General features: G+C 30.6%; 2 protein-coding genes across 7 annotated transcripts; both read right to left on the bottom strand.

Annotated features, from left to right (window-relative positions):
• Positions 1-6,649: 6,649 nt before the first annotated feature.
• LOC121222221 (exopolygalacturonase) lies at positions 6,650-8,571 on the bottom strand. 3 transcript variants are annotated; one of them, XM_041102371.1, is made up of 5 exons: positions 8,240-8,570; positions 7,789-8,115; positions 7,406-7,695; positions 7,102-7,321; positions 6,650-7,019 (listed from the first exon to the last, which is right to left on the bottom strand). In XM_041102371.1, the coding sequence occupies exons 1-5, from the start codon at positions 8,537-8,539 to the stop codon at positions 6,798-6,800; spliced, it is 1,359 nt and encodes a 452-aa protein (XP_040958305.1). In that variant the 5' UTR covers positions 8,540-8,570; the 3' UTR covers positions 6,650-6,797. The 3 variants fall into 3 exon arrangements, with proteins under 3 accessions (XP_040958305.1, XP_040958304.1, XP_040958306.1); XM_041102370.1 differs by having other exon boundaries at positions 7,102-7,330; positions 8,240-8,569; XM_041102372.1 differs by having other exon boundaries at positions 6,865-7,019; positions 7,110-7,330; positions 8,240-8,571.
• Positions 8,572-12,375: 3,804 nt separating this feature from the next.
• LOC107947450 (uncharacterized) lies at positions 12,376-16,923 on the bottom strand. 4 transcript variants are annotated; one of them, XM_041102368.1, is made up of 4 exons: positions 16,761-16,923; positions 16,557-16,614; positions 16,345-16,386; positions 12,376-12,717 (listed from the first exon to the last, which is right to left on the bottom strand). In XM_041102368.1, the coding sequence occupies exons 1-4, from the start codon at positions 16,891-16,893 to the stop codon at positions 12,624-12,626; spliced, it is 327 nt and encodes a 108-aa protein (XP_040958302.1). In that variant the 5' UTR covers positions 16,894-16,923; the 3' UTR covers positions 12,376-12,623. The 4 variants fall into 4 exon arrangements, with proteins under 4 accessions (XP_040958302.1, XP_040958303.1, XP_040958300.1 ...); XM_041102369.1 differs by having other exon boundaries at positions 16,572-16,614; XM_041102366.1 differs by lacking the exon at positions 12,376-12,717 and adding an exon at positions 15,910-16,049.
• Between the last annotated feature and the right edge of the window lie 8,562 nt (positions 16,924-25,485).

Raw genomic sequence — 25,485 nt, 5'->3', positions numbered from 1 at the left:
AACTTCGATGGGTAAAACTGTCTCTATTCCATATACCAATGAGAAATGAGTTGCCCCAGTAGAGGTTTTTTTGTTTTTTTGTTTTTTCATTTTTTATTTTCTTGTTTTTGTTTTGTTTTTTTTTTTCACTATACCGTTTATTTTAGGGCAACATGGTTTAATCATGAACAGACTACAAACTTCTGATGTCGTGCGGTTGTTCAAATTCAATACATGGTCTGATATGAGCATTTTGGTATAACTGATATGAGCATCTTGGTATAACTGATGCAATCCCCTTCCATGGTGGACCAGCAGTACCCATATCTCATAATTTACTTGGCCATTACAAAATTAATGCATATGTTCCTCAAACACCCTTATGGACCTTTTTCAATATTTCTTAGTCTCAACAACGTCCACATGTCTTAGCTGTTCAGGCATATCTTGATCATGCGAATTTTTTTTAAATTCTTGGAATAACTTAATAACATCTCACTTTACCTCTATAGTGATACAGACTCCGATATTCACCTCTTTCTTTTCTCCTAACCTCAGAATTTCCACCTGATTTTTTGTAAAGTAGGATCTGTTTTTCGACTTGCTCTACCATCATTTATAAATCAGGAGATAAGCTATAGTCTCAATCATCTGCGAAGTCTTAAGGTTCCTTTAGACACATAACTTGCTCAAAAGAAAGTTCTGAGTCAATAGAAGTATCGCTCATATCATTGATATCTGAAGACCTATTATAGGGACGAAGCTAGATCCAAAGAATAAAAGAATCTAAGAATATTTATCTGTATAGTATGATTATGAATGAAATGGAAACAATAAAAGAATATTTGCTCGAAATGAGAAACAAAGATGCATTTTATTGAAATAAAGATATTGAACATAAGTCTATCTCATAAAAGGATTCTTATTGGTCCTAGGCTTAGAGCAATAAGCGTGTTTTGGACATTACTCCGAATTAGGTCTAAAAAAATACAGGGATCTCCTCCACAGTCCCATTGTTCAGAACGCCTCTGGGGATATAGAAACAAATTCTTGATAGGTTTTTTTATTTTTTAATTCCTTCTTCAAAGGCACGAACACCTTTCCTTTCTATACCATCGATATCTTCAAAGAATTCCAATTCTTTATCATCCATCATGCTCTGTACTAGAGTTCTGAACTCACAAATTTTAGGAAATTTATTATATGCAGTGAAATGTAATATTAATGAATGAAAAGATGCATGCAATGAAAAGTAATGCAGATGCATGAATGTGAAAAGAGACGTTGATTCTTGGTTCAATTCTATTCAAATAACTTTACTAGAAAATAAATCTCTTTACATAAAGCGGATATATATATGGCTTTGCCGTCATAGGAGGAGACATTCGATCCTCTTATTGATTCGAGCGTTAAGATAAATCTCACTAACTCTTCAAAAGGGACATCTCTTCTATCTCCTTTTTGCTTGATCCAGGCCGCGACTCGTTGCTCACTCATCCTCATGATGCTCGTTGGCTTCTCTTTAAGAAAGTTCAGCGGCTCTCGAATAATCTTTGTCATCTTGAATCCTCGGGCAACGGAGAAATAGTCGTGTAGTTCTCTATTAAACTATTATCCTTCTCTTATCACGTTTTCTTGGATCATATTCAGACAATCGCATTGTCATCCACTTTATCAAGAAACTCATTTTCTTATGACAAGCTCTCTATTTAGCAATTGAACGTGAATCAAAACCTCTTTTTTATGATGAAAATGCAATGCAATCATAACCAAAACAAAAGAAAACGGGTTAGTGCAAAGTAAAAGCAAGCAAGAAAAAATAGAACACCTATTCGAGTGACCACTAGGGGTTTGAAGTGGCTCTACCTAGGGTTGGCTTCTAAGGTCTTCTACATGCGGTTTGGTTCTAAAGTAAGGGTACCCGAACCGGCAAATTCCTTGATCCTCACCCATTATAAGCTCATATGGACCAAGTTTAGTTTAGGGGAATACATTTCCCTATGGCTGCACGGAGATGAAAATCTCACGAAGACATAGGTACGAATGTATCCCGGAAGCGATCCACTATCCTGCACGGAGGTGAAAACCTCACGAAGGACTAGTTTCTCACTCCCACTTAAAAAGGGTGAGATCGAACGATCATGCAATGCAATGTGCAGAAATATCAAAAAGGCTTGAACCAAAAAAAGTAAACATATTAAAGACCACAAAAATGACGGACAAAATGCAACGAAAGGATCGTACATTTAAACCAAAATTTCAATTTTTGACCAAAAGACAAAAATTAATCAACTAGTGGCTTGACTCTCTTATTTTTGCATCCCTAGTGGAGTCGCCAAGCTGGTGACACCTTTTTTTTTGTGAAAACGGGGTCAACTTGGATTTTGAAAATGAAAACGAAAATGGGAGTCGCCACCAATCCTTTTTGATGAGGTGTGATCGGATCACCTCGAAAAGTTATTTTTTTAATAAATGATTTGATTTATTAAAATAATAATTTCGGTCTACGAAATTCAGAAAAACCGGTTCGGGAGTCGGTTACATATGAGGAAGGATTAGTACCCTCGATACGCCCAAAATTGGTACCTAGTTGATTACTTAATGTCTTGGTGTCGAAAATAAAAAACTCGAAAAGAATTTAAAAATACGATCCCTCTTTATATTGTGTTATTTTAAAATTACTCGAATAAATCAAAATGGAAAATGCCTCCTTATCTCGAAGTAACAAGATGTCACATCCAGTAAGTTAGGACACGACACCTCATATTTTTGAGAGTAAGCTTGCATTTTATTTTTTATTTAAACCTCATTTGTTTTAATTGTAAAAGGATATTCAGTTATTTAGGATCAACGCGAGAAAAATCGAAGCTCAATAAGTTAGGGCACGATTTCTCAAATTTTCTAAATACGGAATATTGCATTTATTTTCAAAATTTTACCCTTTTGAATTTTGAGTACGAATTAATGGAATATTTAAAAACCAAATGCGTGCAATTTTGATTATATTTGAAAAGAAATTGTTTAAAACGGAAAGGATGCCGTACACGACCTATAATGAATATACAACATATATTTAAAATCCATAACATAATATGCATCATAAAATATACACATAGCATTGGTACTAATATATCCTAATGTTAACATGCATGAATAAGAATAACAGTGCGAATGACCATATAATAATATAAATAATAACATCAACAATAACTATAATAATGACAAATCTGAATCTGAAAGCATTTGAAATAAAATAGTAAATGAATAAATGACAAAATAAAACAGCAATAATAATGACCAATAAATAGAACAAAATAAATAGACCATAAAAATAAATGGAATACAAACTAATATAAGTTAGATTAAAGATTGAAAATAAGTAAATAAATAAATAAACAAAATATTAAATAAAACTCCTCATTTAAAAAAAAATAAAAATAAAATGAAGTTAAACAGGCTAAGGATTAAATTGAAATCGGAATGAAATTCGAGGGTTTAAACTGTAAATAAATAGAAGGTGTGACTCAGAACTGAAATGAAATGTGCTGAAGGAGTAAGAGACTTCCAAGGAAATATTCCCCAGTCCTAAAACGTAGCGCGTCAACAAGGATTAAACTGAAATCGGCATAAAATTTATGGGCCAAAATGAAAGAAACAAAAGGGTCAGATTGCACTGCACTATAAAAGTGGAGGGGCTGAGCGCGCAAATAGCCATCTAGGCACAACACGCGGATCCCCTGGAGCAAGTGGGTCGGGTCGCGGGTCAGAGGTCCAAAACGACGTCATTTTAACCTCTGAACCCAACCCCCAAAACGGTGCCGTTTGGTGTACTTATTTAATCCAAAATTTTTCTGAAAATCTCATTCTTCCATATTTTTTTTAAAAAAAACTTTCAAAATCCCCCATCTCTCTCAACTCCCACCCGACTAGCGATCCGACCATAGTCGCCATTAACGAACGGCCGCACCGCCTCCGTGGCCGGTGTCCGGCGCATAAAAATATGGGCTTTTCAGCCCCCCTGGCAGCGCCATCGAGGGTCGAGCCCTCTAAGCGGCCAAAATGGAGGAGAACCCCAGCCTCCTTACGGATTCGATCCCGATGGCGGCATAGCTCCCCCCTTTTCCGACGATGCCTTCACAAAGGTTCCGGTGAGCCCCCCTTTTTCTTATTATTTCCGTTTATCAAAATAAAAAACAATAATAAAAATAAAGATAAAAAAATAGAAAGATTTAAATAAAAAAGGAAACCACTGAAAACTTTTTTTATTTTTATTTCTCCAGATTCGTAAAAAAGAAAAAGCAATTACAGCCCTAATGCTCGGTTTTTATAACCGATTTGAAAGAACGCCTAGATTTTTATCTTTTTTCGTTTGCCATTCTTCTTGCTGTTGTCCTCTTGCTCTTTATTTTCCTTGCAGGCAATAGCGCCCGTGGAGGAGGCTACGGTGACAATAACGGCAGGCATCTCAGAGGCGTGCGGGCATGGCAGAGGGTAGACCTAGGTGCGGCGCACCTAGGGTTTTTTGCTGAAAACTTGTTAAGTTTTGTGGGCTTGTTGGGCTAGGGTTTTTGTTGGGTTGCTAGGTGTTAGTTTGGTTTGAGTAGTGGGCTGGTCTAATTGAGCCATTGCAATTTTGGGTTTTGGACACTGCTGTAATGGACTGTTTTATTTTTATTATTTGGGTTTGTTTTGCTAGTATGGGCCCGGGCAAAATTTGGGTCATTATAACATCAATAAAATATTCACATGGATTTCTGGAAATCCCAAGTAAAGGAGGAAGTTGATCGCTGGGTGTGAACTCAACATCCATATTAATCAGAACTCGTAAGGCTAATAAGAATGAGAATGTTTCAAAGTTTGAGTATGATGTTACATAGGTATGATATTTACATGCTAGTAATTAATTAAAATCCCAAGTCAACATGTTCATGTACTATAGTTGGGTAAAAAATGGCGGAAATTCATGCACAAAAAGCCATGGCTGCACATGTACATTCTTCTTTAATTTTACAGCTCAGACAATCTCTAATTGGAACCATCATAGATTGTTTCCATTTAATTCTAATTTCATCTTTAGTACTTAATGTAAGCGCAGAAATCATATTAAAGAGGAAGTCTATATGATGAATTTAACATATTCAATGCAACATAAATTTTATTATGATGAATTTGATAACCACAAAAACTCTTGCAGTATTTTGAAAAAGAAATTATAAGGAGAGTAATATACGAAGAACTGTGTGAAGTTATTACACCCTACCTAACATCTCTTTACTATTTTTTTTAAGATAAAAATAACACTCCTATTAGTTAGGAATGAATAGAAAAAGTCGTTCCTTCATATAAAGAATCATAAGTATCATCTTCTAGTAGCCGTATAACATACTGTGGTGGAACTGGGAAAAGAACTACTTGGTTTAGCTTTTCTATTGCCGCCTTAACCAAACAATCAGCTACCTTGTTGCTTCCTCGCAATACATTCTTAAACTTCACTTTCCAATCCTTATTACACCATTCATGAATTATCCGGACTTCTACAATATTACTAATTGATGCGAACCCATTACAGATAGTATTTATAAGCATCGCATTGTCATAATTAATTTCAACCTGTTTAAAACCCTTCAACCAAGCCAATTTCATCCCTTCAACAATCGCTCGTGCTTCAATCTTGAATATCTCATCCATCCTATTACCATGTTAAAACCCATCAACCACTCCCCATCTGAGTTTCGCACAACTCCTCTGATCGCTACTTTGGTGTTGTTTTTTGACATAGAACCATCAACGTTAATCTTGACCCAACTTGAATCGGGACACTGCCATCTTTGTTCAGTTTTAGAAGAGCAAGCCAAATGATCCATCTTGACACTATACCCGCAAGACTTTGTCCAAGCAAGAGCCGATGCAATGAGTTCATGACTACTGCTACTAGCATTTTTAAAAATGAAAGCATGGCGATTTTCCCAAATGAACCAAGTCACTATTGAAAAAAGGGTCGACCATTCACCACCATCAACATTAAGAATCCCTTTATTCATGATATTCCAGTGTATCCACTCCCCAATATGAAAGTTGAAAAAAAACATTCCAAGCAATATTCCTAGGTAATAAGGACTTCCACTCAAATTGGGCGAAATCACAATCTCTCACAGCATGGATCACTAATTCAATCGACTTACCACACTGTTCACAAAAAGGAGAAGAAGACATACCTCTTCGTGCGCGCTCCTCATTTGTCAAAATCTTATTCCGAACAAGCATCCACAAGAAAGCATGCATTTTATATCAAATGAATACAATATATGAATTTTATAATTTCCAAATATGACAAAATTTTCAATATTAATAGAAACATTGCAGAATAGGCAGAAAAGCAACTGAAATGTATTTAATATTTTTTATAAATGTATTTATGATTCAACAAATTATTATTTTTGTTTTATTGTATCAAATTAATTTTCACACACATTTGAATGATAGAATTTGATTCCCACACGTACACATGTGTTACCAATATACTAGTATATTTTAAGGTTGACTGAAATTCAAAATTTTAAAGATGTAAGTAGCAAAACAAAGTGGAGACGATGTTAATTACACTCATTATCTCATTGAAACCTACTAAAAAGTGTAAAAACAAGGTATAAAAAGTAAACAACATTACAACTAATCAATAACAACAAATTTCCATTAAGGTTAGTTTCATCATCAACCAAATTAGTTCATAATCAACAAATTTTCAAAATTTTTATTGTGAATCGAATTAAATGGTTGAGTCAATTCCATTAAACCGGATACTCAACTCTCATTCCCACCTAAAACCTAGAATTAATAACTTGTAAGCCATTAAGAAACCCCTTAATGTTCAAGCGACCTTGGCGAGGACTGTTGGGCACTAAATAGTTGAGATTTATGTTAACAAGCTGAACGTTTTCACAAGGAGCCTCTGAGCTGCACAGAAAGATTACTGCAGATTTGGTGCTGTAGGTGCCATTGATGTTCTTTATGAATATGTCTTTAAGCTTCACCATTGAAGGCTGCAATTCCAGGAACAAACACAATGAATCCATCCATTGTTTTTTCTTTTTCTTTTAAGTGAAACTAAGATTAGCTATTTACTTCATTACTCTTGCATTTATGTGAAGGACAATATTCTTGGTCTATGATTATGGGGTTGGAGACATTGACCATCACAATGTCTTCAAATGTCATGTTGTAAGCATTGCTTGGACGGTCTCCGGGCCATGTCTTCATCCGAATACCGTTTTCTGTGCCATTTATCGTGCAGTTTCGGACGTTGATCCCGACCACATCCTTCTCGTTTTTATACTTGCCAAGGCTGCCCACACTAAGCCATTTTTGCACTAGTTATATGAAAGTTTTTATGAATCAAACTTGTTAGTGTTTTGTATATACAGGCTACCTTATTCCATGGCCTGGACCGCATCGGATGTTGGAAACCGAGACATTCTTGCTACCGGGTCCTATGGAGACACAATCATCACCGACTCCGATTGTCGAAGAGAAAATGCTTATGTTAGAGGAGTTACTGACATGGATGCCATCAGTGTTTGGGCTATCCTCAGGAGCAATAATTTTGACATTGTAGATTTTAATGTTCTTGCTTCCATGCAGACCTAAGTGGAAGCCCTTGCTGTTTGACAATGTGATATTGCTGATGGTTGCATGTGAAACATTTATAAAATCTATTGACTGCATAACATTAAGAAATGAAAAAAGTTCAATGAAATTGGATTACTTGAATAAACAAAGTTGAACTTTTGGTTAACTTGTAATGGAACTTACTGTGATTAATTTCTTACATCTTGCTGATTTCTCACAGCTAGGCTCTTTCCAGGCCTCTACGGCTCCTTGACCATCGAGTTTGCCGTATTCGGGTCCCCCAATAAGAGTGAGCCCTTGGAGATTTTTGAATGAAATCCAATAGGAGGACTTGAATGAACTAAGGCTACTTAGAGCAAATAATGTTCCCCTGATCTCGACGTTAGGCGATCTATCGTTATAGCAGGGCCCACGAAATGAGATCGGACCGACCAAGAATGTTCCTTCTGGTATGTAAAAGGTAGAGTTCCCCGGATAATCACACGCTGCATGCCATGCTGCAGAGAATGCCTTTACACCCAATAAGAAGAATGAAATTAAGCATCATAACTAGGATTCCAATGCAGAAATTAATGACATAAAGTTAAACAAAATTACAGTTCAAATTAAAACACGGAGGCTAAGAAGCACGAACCGAGCTACATTCGGTCCCACCATCAGCCACCGCTCCATAGTTGGTGACATCAAAAACACCATCATCATCAATTGGTGCCTCACTTGGTTCCGGAGACTGATCAGGTTCCGGATATGGAGCCAGTTCAGGGGGATAAGGTTCGGGTACTTCCGGTTCGGGTGGAAAAGCTTCGGGTTCAGGTGCTGGAGGAGATGGTTCAGGTGAGCCACAGGTTTGGCAAGAAGGCAATGTTGCCACCACAATACTTGCATGAAACAATGCTAAAAAAGCTACTATGTTTCTCAAACTAAATGCCATCATGTTCCTATAGGTGAAGTTAAATGTGAGATTTTCATAGCATTGGTATTTTGGTACTTATAATGTCTTGGTGATATAGAAGTTGACCAAACATATACTTAATTTTCTATGCTCTTTTGTGACCGTTTAGCTATAAATGTTTAATAGAAGTTTTTCTTTTGATTTATAACTGTTATTTTATAACTTCAAGTCTCATTTAACTCTTTTTTTAAAATTAAATTAATTTATTATGTCCTTCTAAATCTACGGAAGACAAAAAGTTAAATATAGTCATGTCACTCCTACACTCACCTTAAATATAAACTAAAAACTATACCTCGATACCAACTGCATGTTGCTTGGATCAGTTAGAGGAGCAGTAGGGGAAATGCAAAGTCATAGGAAGAAATCGAACATGAAGGGTGAGAGCTGCTTGATAAAATCGAGTGAAAAATTTTAAGGCAGTATTTTATCTTCTTGATTTATTTTGAATTTTTCTTAAAAATGAAATAAAAATTTGAGTCGAATCGAATAAATTTATTCGATTTAACTTTAAAAGATTTAAACAGGTCAAATAATATGAATAGAGTCTTATTTTATCTTAATTAAAATATTAATAACATTCATTATCTAATTGAAACCTACTAAAAGTCTAAAAACAAGGTAACAAAACTCAACAACATCACAACTAATGAATAACAATAAATTTCGATTAAGGTTAGTTTCGTCATCAACCGAATTAGTTCATAATTAATAAAATTTTAAATTTTTTTATTGTTAACCGATTAATTTTGTTGAAGTTTTCTCTCTTTAATGTATTTAAAGGTGAAAGTGAGTTTTAAAAGTATTTTTCCAAGTGATTTTGACAAAATCTCAAAATTTGTGTGTTTGAGTTTTTGAAAAATTTCAAGAAAAATGAGACAAGAAGAGAGTCTCCATGGGAGGGGCCGGGCGACTACAATATGATGATAGGAGCCGATTCCTTCTCTTCTTTTCCTTTTAAAATTACTCAAACCCACAAATTTCATGTTTAAAGTCTTAAAAATTGTGATCCACTTTCTTCTTTCAGCTATCCAATATCTCATTTAAGTAATATTTTCAAAATTTAATTCGACTAAAATATTCGAGGATAAAAACAAAAATTATTTCTTCTTAAATTCAAATATCATAGTTCATATTTAACTCTTAATAAAAATCTTTCCGGCAGAAAATTTATTATTTAATCACTAAACTTTTCAATCTTTTCAATTTGATCTTAAAAGTGATTTCCATCCCAACAATATATATTTCAACTCATTCACACGTCAAATGATGAATGATAAATCATATTTATTTTGGTCAAATTTATACTTTAGTCTTTAAACTTTTTAAAATTTATAATTTAATCCTTTTGCTACATTCTCATTTTTAAAATTCTTTTCATTGATTCCCATCTCTAAAATCAACTTTACTTTCATAAGAATTCTTTATCTAATTGATTTTCTAATTTTTCTTGTAAATTCTCTATATCCGATATTAAAATAGTACTGTGTCTTATCAAAACTGTTCATGTGTTGCAAACATTACTTTTCATTTAGTTCTACAATCATCTATATACCAAAGCTCGCAATTACTAGAGTGATTAACAAGGAACAAATTAATGAACTAAGGCCAAAGACTAACCACTAAACTAACCATCTCAATTCAAACTTTCTACTCAAGTATAACAACACGTTTGGTTCGCTGTATTGGAATAGAGACGTAATGGAATAAAGGCGTAATGGAATAGAGATGTAATGGAATAGAGGCATAATAGCAAATCAATTGTTTGGTTGAATGTAATGGAATAGAGACGTAATAGTAATCTTGTGTTTGGTTGAATGGAATAGATGTGTAATAACATAATGGAAAAAACTAAAATGACTAGAATACCCTTAGCATAAATTTGTTTGGGTAAATGATTATTGTTATTGTTATTTGAATTTTAATAAGATTATTAATATCAATAATAAATAATTTAATCATATTTAAACATAATTATTATTAAGTATAATATAATTGAAATATATAATTTAATAAAATTCTTAATAATTAATATTCTTATATGAATTTTCTCAAATCATAATATATGATACTATAAAATATAAATTATTATTAAATATATTATAATTAAAATATATAATTTAATAAAATTCTTAATAATTAATATTCTTATTTGAATTTACTCAAATCATAATATATGATACTATAAAAGATAATTTAACATAATTATTATTAAATATATTTTAATTAAAATATATAATTTAACAAAATTCTTAATAATTAATATTCTTATATGAATTTACTCAAATCATAATATATGATACTATAAAAGATAATTTGAAATAATTAATATTAAATATATTTTAATTAAAATATATAATTTAATAAAATTCTTAATAATTAATATTCTTATATGAATTTACTCAAATCATAATATATGATACTATAAAAGATAATTTAACATAATTATTATTAAATATATTTTAATTAAAATATATAATTTAACAAAATTCTTAATAATTAATATTCTTATATGAATTTACTCAAATCATAATATATGATACTATAAAAGATAATTTGAAATAATTAATATTAAATATATTTTAATTAAAATATATAATTTAATAAAATTCTTAATAATTAATATTCTTATATGAATTTACTCAAATCATAATATATGATACTATAAAAGATAATTTGAAATAATTAATATTAAATATATTTTAATTAAAATATATGATTTAATAAAATTTAAAATAATTATAACTAATAAATTTTCTTATATGAATTTGTATAATTTAAAATAATTATTATTACATATAATTTAATAATAATATATAATTTCATAAAATTATTGATAATAAATTTTCTTATATGAATTTATACAATTTAAAATAATTAATATTAAATATAATTTAATAATGATATATAATTTCATAAAATTCTTAATAATAAAATGTTCTTATATGAATTTACTAAAATCAAAATATAACTTGAGAATTATATTCTGCACAAACATAATTAACTTATATTAAGAAACTGTTAGATGAAAATGAAATTCTACATCATAATCCATATGTTATATAGTTTTACAACATCAAAAAGTTTGAACATTGATTTTTAATGGTGAGAAAGAAATTTTCTGACCCATTCCAATCGCGCAACAGAAGGTAAACTAAAGAAAACGATCATTTGAGTTGGATGATCTGGAATTTTACTTAACGCTTCATACCACTGATCGTCGGTTAAACCTTCAATTTCCCATAAGGTTGAATATAAATTTGAAGCTTTCTCTTCCATCTTTTGATATTCTTCTGACTTTTGCTGAACTACCACCTCGGAGGCAATACTCCTACTGATTTGATCGCCAACGGCCTTGATGTTTTCGGCCAATAAAGTGGCAGCCTCATCAAATGAAGAATACATATTATCACGAGCATCAGATTTCTTCTTTCTCTTGTTTGAAGATGAGGAACCCCTTTGGTCTCTATCTCCTCGCGGCTCCAAACCAGAAACATCCATGTCGTCCAAAGAGACGTCAGCTTCGCAGTCATAGAATGTGTTTCTCTCTTCATTTATATCTGTAGTAGGTACATTCTCAGCATATATTTCTTCAAGAACATCAGCAGCTGTTTGAGCAACTTTCCCAGTCGCTCGATCTCTTGCGTATATGGTAGTAAGCTGGTCGTAGTAAGGGAAAGTACGATGTCTGAATTGGGCAGCTTCTCTGTGACTCTAAAAAAAATGAAGAAATCATATTAGTTATAAGTTTCGTAAAAAAACAAATAAAGACTTCAAATACATTTTACCTTTAAATAGGAGTCCCAAACTGCATCTTCAGCAACAACGAGCTGCCTATGCTCGTCCCAACCAAAACTGCTATTGTTTTGGCCATTAAGCATGTCATAGACGATTGACCATTCCCTTTTCAGTAACCTAATCCTCGATTCAATATTTGGTTTCGCCTTCAACATTGCATTTGGTAAAGCCTTTTCTAGCATTTTCTCCAACTTGTTTAAATAATCGGCTTTAAACCCGGTATCAGCATTAAATGTTCCAACGTTGTGCAAGTCTACCATGCAAGAAACTAATGCTGCATCTTCTTCTGGAACCCATTTTCTTTTGGTTCCTCGAGAAGCTTGAGAAGAAGCATTTGATTGTGGAACACCTGACAATTTAATCTTAAGGAAAAAAACAAATTATATTAATTACTATTTTTAATATCATGAATCAAAAGGAGAATACTTTATAAAATTATATCATTAGTTCAATATCAACAAGTTTAGTACAATACAGAAATCAATTCAAACACCACCAAAGTTTCACAATTATTTAATACATAAAATAACATCAACAAATTAAGTCAAACTCATTTTAGCTCTAAACCTAACTAATTTCTAGATGCTTGCCATTCATTGAACATTTGGTTGGCTAGTTCCATCCTCCAAGTAGCCCAAGCATTCGATGGATGAATATTTGCGATATTCAGTTCATCGTCATCCACCACATTACTAGGTAATCCTTCTCCCACACCCGCTTCAATAGGATCAATACTCATATGGGTTCGAATAAAATTATGGAGCAAACAACATGCAATAATAATTCTATTGTGCACCCTTACAGGATAGAATGATAGACTCCTAAGTATTCCCCATCTAAATTTTAATAACCCAAAGCATCTTTCAATAACATTACGTGCTGAGGCATGTTTCATATTAAAAAACTCTTGCGGAGAAATTGGCTGATAACCCTGACGCCACTCGTTCAAATGATATCGTTGTCTTCTAAAAGGTGCAAGAAATCCCTCACAATTTGTGTATCCAGCATCAACTAGATAATAACAACCTAAAAAATAATTTTTTTAAAATGATTAATTCAGCACAAAAAATTTGATCTTAATGAATAATTCAAAGTCCTCTAACTATCTACTTTACCATGAGGAACTTTTAGTCCATGTGTCCTACTAATGGCATCTCGAAGAACCCGTCCATCAGCAACTGAACCTTCCCAACCAGGAAGAACGTAAACAAATTGCATATCAGGTGTACAAACACCTAGCATATTTGTTGCTATGTCACCTTTTCGCGTTCGATATCTATGTTTATCAACTGTTGGAACCCTAATCTTGATGTGGGTTCCATCAAGAGCACCTAAGCAATTCTATATCAGTTGATATAAAACCTTGAGTTAGAATACTAATTTAAATCTAAATCAACTAAATGTTGTACAAACTATATATAAAGCTCACAGTTCAATACCTTAAACCATTTCCACCTTGTGTTAGAAGAATCAGCTGTAATTGGCTCCGGATTTTTAAATAACACATCTTGTAAGCGTATGACAGCATTTAAAATACTATGAAATGCTCTGCTAATAGTTTCCCCGGACCTTCTAAAGTGATGCTTGATAACTCGATTTTTCAGGTGATGGGAGATGATATGTAAAAATATTTCCACTTGCTCATCAACAAGCATGTTTCTGGACGACTTCAATCCCCCTAACGATTCTAACATCTCACATAGTTTAAAAAAGACAGTTCTATTCATCCTAACTTGTTCAATACAGGTCTCGTCACTAGCATATACAAGCCTTTTCACATAATCCCGTTTTGCATAAAAATCTAAGGTGTAGGACCTAATCATTGGTCTATAAGTATGTAGGCTAAGGCTGACACCCATTCTAAATAAGAACCAAATCGCAATTCTACAGATTTCCAACCATATTGTCAATGGAGCACCAATTCTTTTATGCCTCACACTTTGTGCAATTAAAGGCAGACGAACCATTACTGCAACATATTAAAATTAGAACTCAGTATCAATCCCCTGAAGTTGCAATTACACATTATCAATATATTTATAAATTATAAAATTTTTTCGTCTATAGCAATTTGCATAAATTTTTCGTCTTCGGAATTAAAAATTGTAAGTATATGTATAATTGAACTAAAATTAATTGTTGGTATTTGTTAGATTATAACTAAACTCATTATGATTTAATAAATTATAAAGCATGTTCAAATTTGTAGCTTTTGCTTTTGAGTTCAAAAATAATTTTCAAAAATAATTCTGATTTAGAAAGTTGTTTGTTTGGTATTACATATGGCGCTAACACTTTTGAGAAGTAATTTAAGAAGTAATACTAGACTAGGCTTAATAATTATTAATCAAATTTTTTATCAAATTTATTACTAATCATTAAATTTAAGGTAAATTGCACCTAAGGTAATTAAATTGTTAATATATTTAGCTAATGTGTCTCAACATTTCTAAAAACTTAAAAAGAGAAACTGTAAAAATAGACCTTCAAATTAGTTAACTAACTATTAAATCAACATTATAAATGTTTATTTAAAATTTATTTTTTAGACTTTAGAGATGCAAAATTATTAAAATAAATCTCGTATAAGATATCTTTTTCAATTAATAAAATAGCTAATTCATTCAATTTTTGTTGAGATATTGTTAATCTTCAGTAAGATTTTATCAATTTTAATTTTGAGAACATTTTGTCCGTTGCTGTAACAAAAACATGAGTAATTAACATTATACGCATTTGAAAAGGAATGAACTCTTTATGAATAATTATGTCAATTGAGTGTCATTTTATAATTTTATAATTTATTTGAAAATAATATTATAATCAATTCGAATTAAATAAGAAATTTGAATATTATTATCAAATATAAAAATTTGCGTTAGCATTTTAATCGGTTGATGTACCGAATTATATTTTAATTAAAATATGAAGATTTAATCTTAAATTTGGACATTATATAAGAATCGAAATTAGAACTTGATTGATTGTTTGAGTCTTTAATAATTAATTCAATAATTAAAAATAGAGAGCTTATTATATAAAAAAAGCCTTGTAAATTAATTCAATAATTATTTGACTCTTTAATAATAACAACATAATTAACCCTTAATCGAATATCTACCTCTACCTCAAGTAACTCTTTTACAGCATTTCATTTCAAAATCTAAAGAATAACAGAACTATATCATACCAAACTTGCAATTAATAATCCCCAAAACAAGCAGGAACCAGAACCTATAAAATAATATCAAAACAGACGCAACAATTTCCAGTTTCATCTTCTAGTCACTAACAACAACTAAACAATTTCTGAATTGAAAAAACAACACTAACAACATTTTCCACTGTAAACTCCTTCAAACAACAACAGAGTATCACAAAACTGTCTGAATTTAAATGGCAATTCACAAGTCTGGATCAATCATTAAGCTAACTTAGAAAATGAAGCTGTAATTGCTCACTGCCTCAAGTCTGCAGTTAAGCTTATTAACTTTGATTGCAACCAAAATGAACCTAATGGTTCTATACTACTACCTATGAAATAATAAACGTAGCTTAAACAACATCAATTAACATACTTGCATGCCTTAAAAGTCTTTGGATTACATAACAAAGGAAAAGAGACAACAATCTTCCATGTATCAGATGTAAGATATCTATCAAACCCAACACCATTCCACCTAAGCTAAGCAAACTGGAACAAAATCTAGCCAAAAGAGCAGAGCATTACTAACAACAAAATATAAACAGACCAAATAGACCAAGACGCAACAACAACTAAAATTACGCAAATTCTCCATTGTTTGGAATTTGAGCAGATTAAGTATGCCAAATAACAACTAAACAATCATAAAGCTCATTAGCATGCCAAAGAACAAAAACAACAGATCGAAAGCAGTTCAGTAGGAATAGCAAGGGATAGCAGATTCGTCCCCTCAAGTTTCTCTTCACAAATCGCAGAGGAGTTTTACTTGGGGAGGAAAACTAACCTGTAACCAGGGAAATCGGGGAAGAGTTCGATGAACAACAACCTGTAATGAGAAAAGAGAAATCGATTAACTCAAACAAATAATGCAATACAGGCAAGAATCGAAACAAAGAACCAAAACAAATAATGCAATACATGCAAGAACTGAAACAAACTATTTAGCCCTAAAATTATGTCTTTCAATCGAACATGCAAAACAAACTTTGGAAAAACCTCTGGAAAACTAACCGGGTGAATGCAAAATCGGGCAAGATTGCGATGAAGAAGGTGTCTGAAATAAGAAAAGGGAAATTGATTTGGGTTAGTGAACAGTTAAAATAAAACAGCAAATCGGCTCCTCCTTCTTGATAAAATGAAGAAAATCAAAGAAACAAACTCAAATCAATGACGAATTAAGTGGAAGGGAAAAGAAATTACCTGTGCAAGGAGGCGTCGGAGAATCTGAAGGCTGAGGATGAGGGCAAAAAACGGAAAAACAGAGAAGGGGAAAACACGGATTAGGAAATCGGGGATGAGGGAGCGTAATAGTTATTACGCGCAATAACTGCATAGGGGGTAACCGATTACACGCGGATTGGGATTACAGCGAACCAAACGGCCGTTTAGCAGTGGGCCTGCTGCATAGGGGGAATACGCATGCATTCCCCCCAACCAAACGCGCTATAAAAGTAGTGATTACTTGGTGTAGTTAATGAATCCATGATTAAGCTTAAAATTGTTGCTCCTAATAATATCGTCACTATTATCAGTTTGACTCGAAAATTTAATTAATAAGAGTTGCACTAAGAGAATATATAAAGAATGTCCATCCTTCATTATTTGGTGTGAAGGTAGAGAGCACAAATTAGTTCCTTGAGGATAATTTCTTTCTATGCAAATAAGAAAAGCTTTAGTTGTTTTTGGTGAGTAGTCAACCAGTTATTAGTAGGAAGAGTGAGTTCACTTTAAATGTATGAGATTAAGGTTACAATAGTTTTCAAATTGATTAAACTTATATAAAAGCATGTACCATAACTCTTTTAATAGATTCATCTTTGGAATATTTTTATTGAATTGTGTAGATATTTTTTGTATGCGTGTGTGTTTCTATTTGAAGTATATTATTTAGTATCATGTTGTAACATTTTAATACAACGAGTCAACAACTAGGTTTCATAATTATATTTTTATAAAAGTAATAAATAAATTTAATATATTATAATTTAATGATATCACATATTTTAAAAGAAAAAATGTAAACTTAAAACAAACGAATTTTTATGTGAGAAAATCATAAAATGAACAAAGCTACCATATATGTATCTAAATATCCACAATGTTGGATAAAAATGATGATAGTTGATGAGGCAGAAATATTCTGGCTTATCTCCATAGAGATTAGGCAAAGCTATAACGTTGAAAAGTGGCAAGAAACGAGACAATCTCTTACTTTTGTTTGAATAAATAATGCATAAATGAACGAAGAGGGATAAAGTGCCATATGATATTCTCACAGATGGAATGATGTTATCTAAGAGATGGAGGAGGTGAAAGGGGCGGAGCAGGGGTGACAGCGATCCGAGCCAATTTTTTTTTTAATTTATAAAATTTTAAGTTAGTAATAGTAAAATTATAATTTATTTTCGTAAAATGATAAAATTTTATCTAATCTTTTAAAAACTATAAAAATATAGGCTATTAAAATGATAAAATTATATATATTTTTCTCATTAGAATTTCAATAGAATATCCTATGCCTTCTTCCACAAGAGTTTGCTTTTAGTAGAGATAATGAGAGGAGTATAAAAATTAATTAAAAAAATGGGTAAATTAATTTTTATAGATTAAATCAAAGAGCAAATCATTCTTTTTTATTAAAAAATTCATTCATTTGTACCTTTAAAAACTAACATGGCTAACAGAATAACCATAGTACCTTAGGCTGATGTACAGTGGCCAGTTTTAACATTAGAAATTGATAAAATTTTTAATAGAATGATTAGTTTACTCTTTGATCTAACATACATGGCTCGATTTGTCTAATTTTTAAGTAAAGGGCACTGAATGCAATCCGATTCCTGGTACAGAGGCCTCAATAATACTTTACCAAAATTAGATTTGAATTTTGAGAAATCTAAGTCCAGTTTCATAATAATTAAAATTTAGAGTTTAAAATCTATATTAAAAATTGGAATTTTCAAAATATAAGATTGATTAAAAGATATGAAAACTTTTTTTTCTCTTTTCTTTCACACTGTCTTCAAAACCCAAATAATAAATAAACAATTTTACTTATAATATATCATCAATGAAGCTCAAAGTTTTTAGAACTGGACCGGTAAGCGAACCAGTCGGACTATTGTTTCTGATTCAACTGGTCCGACCCATTCCTGATCTAACCAGTTGGTCCAGTCTGGTTCAAATAACCATATTCAAAATCTTCTTAAATAATTAAAATTTTAAAAAATATTTTGAAGTCTTGGAATGAGTTAAAATCCAAATCTAAATTTAAATTATTCCGGCAATAAATTTGAATTAATTTAAAAATTTTGAATTTCAAATATTTTAATTAATTTGAAAATAAGTAAATGATAAATTTCAAAACTAAAAACTAAATTTAAATTCCAATTTCCAAACATTTAATGTATTTATGCATTTTGTTGTTTTAAGTTTATTCCTTAGTGTTACAAAGTGTTTCAACCATGTTAGCAACACCTCTTTCAACCAAATAGAAAATTAAAAAAAAATTAACAAAAAAATCACTTAATAACAAATTTAGAATATTATAGACATTGAGCTTAAGTTGTATTAATATGATTATTTCCAATGAACTTACTGATTAATTCATTTGAAAAAACTCAACTCTTTTTATTTTTTTATTACTTCCTCAAAGCATTGCTAAGATTGAAAAAAAGGCCTTTTGGTAACCAGAAATTTTGTTCTTTTTGAAAAGTGATGTGAGATTCTCATCACCTTTTAGTCATCCTCTAATAATCTCTTATAATTCTTTTTCTATATAATCATTACTTCTTTAAGGAATCTTTCAAGAAATCAGACGAGCTATTTTTATTTTTAAAATTTTTTGATATTTTTTTTGTTTGGGCTTGTTTTTTATACTTTCAATAATATCGTTTCTAAAATTTGAACTTCATTTTTCCTTAAAAATATAATGTGTCTTAATATTACACCAAACACCTATTGGTATAAAATTAAAAAAATTCAAACATATATTTTTTTGAATTTTCTAAAAGTTTTAATTATTATTTTTTACTTAAAACTAATTAACATTTACAATAATTTTTTTCTTGCTAAGCCAAAATAGTTAAATGCATGAAAATACAAAACAAAAGCACCACATTCATCACCACAAGTACAGGTACCTACAACCTTACTACCAATACGCCTACAACATATCCTAACAAATCTTTGGCTTTGCAAAGGAATCAGCAATTACATACATCACCATATAATCCGTCCACATTCAGAACTCCTAAAGCAGCCTACACAACCCTGCAAAGCTCCACAACCACCCCTTCTGGAGGACTCCGTAAAATTTATAACTTATTTCCATTGATTTGACCTCCAATCATATTCATACACCATGCCATCTTTTAAATTCCCATAAGTCAATACAAACTTAGCAAAGCTGAAAAAAAAAATTCTGAATGCATTACTTGTTAAGGAAGTTAGTAGTAATTAAAACTTAACTTATATTGGAAAATGAAATTACGGAAGTTGGAAGAGTTTTGAATGCAATGTTTGCGTGAAAGCCAAGTTACTCATACATGTGAGACAAGCATAAACTTGTAATACAGGAAAGTTATCAACATAAGTACAGATTATAGAAGCCAAAGAAAAAAATACAACTTAAACCTAGCTCCATTTATATTCTTACACAAACCATAGCTTATTTTCAAGCAGCTAAAAGCTTCGGTGAAACATACATGCGTCTTATTAACTAGGCTAAGGAATTTTATGTATCTACTGGCTACCAAATACTAGTAGTACTTTTACAAAAATAAACAAAGAAGCTAAGTAATCTAGTGAATTCTAAGCCCTGTACTGTTTTTGTTTAGTCTTTAGCATCCCACCGTAGTATCCACCTGCATCATTGCTGCTTATTGATACATATAGGATTTTGGGAAACCTGACAAACATACCATCTTTCGTGGTTTTGGGTGGTCTGGATTTGATGATAGAGGCCGGTACCAGGCTGTTGAATAACAGTGACAGCTTTAGGTCCATGATAAACGTATTGGTTAGCTGTATGTTTTGGATGATGATAATTATCCTGATTTCTTGGCAGATCAGGACCTCGGCGGTGAGTCGTCTCGGCTAGCTGCCGGCCGCATAGCTCATCTATCAAGGGACACCCTGCTGAGGCAACTTTCCTAAGATGATCTATTGAACATGCCATAGTTTTTGTAGTACACAAGAACAAGTAAAATTTTGTGTTGTTTTTTTATTGCATGTATGGTTCTATATATATAGAGAGAGGGAGTTCAGGGTAGGGGAAACTCTCTGACCTCAGTTTTCATAATCAAGAAAGAAAGATTAAAGGGAATTTCTTTGGGGTAAAACAAAGGAAAAAGAGCCCCATTTATTCTTACAACTTTATGTGATTCCAATTCTTCATTAAATGAGTTAATTTATTTTTTTAATAATTTTATGTTTTAATTATATCTGTTTTTTTATAAAATGTCTAAAATTACTCATAATTCTTCTCAATTTATAAATAAGAAAATAATATATTTTAATACACTCAAACCCACATCCTCCTACATTAAAAACAATACTTATACTCAATCCACAAGTATAGTAAAATTAAATGCTTAATTATTTGGAAATTAAATTTCTATTTATACCTAACCAAAATTATCTCTTATTTTTAGCCATTTAACTGCCGTGAACCCAAGCGGCAATATATATTTTGGGACCTCCCAATATGCTTAGGAATTGGAGAACGGGAGGAAATTAAGGCGGTAACACTGAAAATAGTTTTTAAATTAAATGATTTTGTATATGATATTTTTTATTTAATATTTTTTAAAAAATTATTTTAAAAGTTGTTTTTAGTGAAACAAATATAATATAAATATATTTTTTTTACAAAATATTATAGTAATATTTCTTTTTGACGATCAATATTTATTTTATAATAACAAATGCCATATATAAATTTAATAATAAATAGTGTCTAATTAAAACTTAATTTAAATTACTTATATGAGTGTGGATAGTGACACGTTAGAGTTGGAAGGGAAAAATGAAGCAAAAAATGATTGAAATAAATACTCATATTGTTATAATTAAATTAATAATATTTTATACTATAAAGTATGTATTATTAAATATTTATAAATTTTAATATATAATTATTATTAAAATAATATAAATATTTTTCAATAATATATTATTTTAGGTGTGCAATGTACCGTACCACTGCACCCAACACTTGTTAGTATTTTTTAACAATACATTAAAATATTATTTAAAATTTAAAATTATTATTTTAAAAAATAATACAAAAATAAATAGTAATATTAAATAATATATTAAAATAATATATTATAGTATTAAATATATATAATTAAATATGTATGTTTAATAATATTGAACGTTATAATATTTTATATTAATATTTTAATATTTTTAAAAATTTAAATAAAATTTAGTATTTATATAATAATATTAGGCTTGATTCAATTTAATTTTTATATGAAAATAAAATTACACATAAATGAGCTCTTTTTTGAGAAATGACTCATGCTTTTCAAAAGAGTATATTAAGTTATAGGAATAGAGGATCATTTTCTATTTACCTGCAAGTCATTTTTCATTAACCAAATTATTTTCTATGAAACAAACACTGGAAAATATAGAAAATATTTTCCGTAAAACAAACACACCTTAAAACTTACTAGAACATTCTCTGAATCAGCTAGGGTTTTAAGAATATATAATTAAAACAATAATTATTTAAATTTTAAAATTGTAAAGTATTGATATATATATATGAAAATTAATTTTGTGATCATATTATTTTAGAGTAAACTAGTTCCTATGTCACGTGCATGGTACATAATTTTATGTGTTTATTTTTTAAATTTATTAAATAATATATTTCTATAGTTTTTAAATATATATATTTGCTAATTATATGAGAATTGATCTAATTTACAATACAACTTTATTAACTTTGAAAAATAATTGAGAGAATAAAATAACATTTTAAAAGTATTGAAAATAAAAAAAAGTGGTGAACAATCGAAAGTAAAATATTAAGTAATTTTTGTAAATTATAATAAAGGTTTAAGGCAAGTATTGATGGTTAAAGCATGACTTTATATGTATGCGATATTGGCATCAAACATTGTTGGAAGTACTTATTTTCTAACTAGCAGATTCAGATCAAATATCTGAATATGAATATGCAAGCGTAGGAATGTAGATTCGCATAATGGATATCCGAGAGGGTCATTCGTATCTACTCTAAATCTATAGTAGATAGTAATTTTAATATCAGAATTCGAATATTATCTGAATCTGTAATATTCGGATCTGGAAAATTCAAATAAGATATCCATAAATAATTGAATTCGTAATCCGCATTGCCCTCCCTATACACAGAGGTGAAGGGAGGGGGGCTTGTGGGGGCCCTGGCCCCTAAGATGGGAAAGTGCTTCTTTAGTCCTCCAAAATTTATAAAATCTAAAGTTAATGTGGTAAAATTATAATTTTTCCCTTTAAGAAATGTTAGAATTTTAATTTTGTCCTTTTGAAAACCATAAAGATGTAAGCCAATACAATCGTAAAATTACATTTTAGCTCTTATAAAAATATATCGGTCTCCTTAAAATAAATTTGGCTTCGCCCCTGCTTATATATTAGTGACAACTCCCATACTAACAAAAACATATTTGTCAAAATAGGTCTATTTTTGAAAACTTTTGTTTCTACATTTAGGCATAAATAACTAGTTTATCTACGGAAATTAGGTAGAGCTATAACGTTGATTGTAACTTTTACTTGAGTAAATAAATGGGTAAGTACACCGTAGGTCACTTTAAAATAATGTCATTACTATTTTGGTCTCTCTTATTTTTTTTTGTCAATTTAGTCTCTAATTAAGATAATTACTCAAATTGGTCAATGTTGTTAAAAATTCCATTAATCCATCAGTGGATCATTGACGTGACATTTTTTTTACTTTTGGTTAAAGCTAGGGACTTCCCTATAATTAGCCCAAAATACTTTTTTTTTGGTTTATTTGCAACATAAGAACTACCAGCCTTCATCTACCATTACTGCCTCGTACTAGCTTAAATCAGATGATGACCATCAAGCAACGGTAGGAGTGGATCTTTTTTTGGGGGGGGGTAGGGGGTTGCTCATCAATTTAGGAACAGAACTTGAAGATAAAAGCTTCTATCGTTCTTAGAGACTTCTTTATAACGACCTAAATTCTAGTGGTGTTGAAAAATATGGTTTCAGAACCCCATTTCCATAAATTAAGTTTGTAAATATTAAATAAGAATATTTATGGGTTTAATATAAAAATATATTGAAATTTGGTTAAATAATTTAGCTGAAAAACTAGTTAGGTAAAGCTGGGGGACTAAATTGTAAAAGTTTAATCACTATTGAGTTTTAATTAAGAAAGGCTTGGGGACCTAGATAGTAATAATTCCAAGGACAAAAATGGTTAATAAAAAAATTTAGATAGTAGATAGTGATGATATTGGCCATTAAGTTAAAATTATAATTAAAATAACTAATTAAGATTAATTAAATATAAAACATGATTAACTAAACTAATTAACATTAATCTAACTATATATAGCAAAATTAGTGGAATAAAACATACCGTCCATTGAAGTAGAAAAAAAGAGAAAGAAAACGCCATTGTTAGCTAGCATTCAACCAACTATTACAAGTAAGTCCCTAAGCAATTTTTCTTTAATTTTTATGGAAATTGAATAATAGGAGCTTGATCTAGCTAGCTCATGTATCAATATGTTCAATTGTTAAGTTTTTAGCAAGTTGTCATTATTGAGAAATTGATGAATTAGACTTGAAATTGATAGAAATTTTATAAGAACTAAATTGAAAAGCTAAATAAGCTTGATAGTTAACTTTGCAACAGTAGGGACTAAACTGAATAAATTAAAAATCTATCATGAAATTATGATATGAATATAAAATGTATGGTCCCTAATGAAATAATGTGAAATCAAATTTTTATCCGATGCTAAATATCGAAAGATATGCATATCTAGAGTATAGAGACTAAATTGAATAAATTAAAAAATATGCTTGACTTTGTATTTGAATGTGAGGTGGATGAAATTTGATATTGTTTATTTGTTGAATTATTATACGTAGCTAAAGACGATGTTGGGTCGTCGAGAGAGAAAGGAAAAGCGAAATTTGTCGATGAGTGACGCTAGAATTTGGTTTGTACTTTTATGACTCGAGATCACTTTATTTGTTTGCATATTCATGTTAATTACATGATTGATTATTGAGGTTGTTGGGAAATGTACTCATATTGTAGAAAACATGTAACTGTTTTCTATGTATGTGAACGATAAATAAATAAATTAATTTTACATTTCACTATTATATATTTTGTGTTTCTGTCTTTCATGTTTTAGATACATAGCAAAATTGTGACAAGCAAATATTACCTCATTGATTGTCTAAATTCAAACTGATGATAAGTGGCACTATATGTAAAGCCCCAAAAATTTAAGAGTTTAATTGTGAGAATTTGCAGTAATTAGAATTCTGTATCTCTGGTTCTGTGCTTTGCTTTTGTGTTTAAGGTCTGGTCGAGTTGCGTTACTAAAAGTTTTGTTTTTTTTTAAATAACCTTATTCATGTGTTAGGTGGTTAAGTGCGATTCTAGGGAAATCGATGACAAGAATAAGCCTGTTGGTTCACTGGTTAAGCATTTGTCTGTATTCTGTCTAGTTCTAACTGCGAACCCCATCGTACGCATTAGGAAATATATTTTTTGCAGATACCGGAAGGGGTGGTGGTTATTTTAAAACATTCTAAGAAAATGTTATCGTTATTTTATTTTTCGAAAATCTTAGTTCTTGTTTTTTCTGTTCTTCCTTCTTTTATTCTTCTTCTTCTTTGTAATCGATTTTATGTG

This window comes from Gossypium hirsutum, chromosome D10 (genome assembly GCF_007990345.1).
Source record: "Gossypium hirsutum isolate 1008001.06 chromosome D10, Gossypium_hirsutum_v2.1, whole genome shotgun sequence".
In the NCBI taxonomy this organism is placed as follows: Eukaryota; Viridiplantae; Streptophyta; class Magnoliopsida; order Malvales; family Malvaceae; genus Gossypium; species Gossypium hirsutum.
The sequence above is the reverse complement of the archived record's forward strand: the minus strand, read 5'-3'. Positions and strand labels throughout refer to the sequence as shown.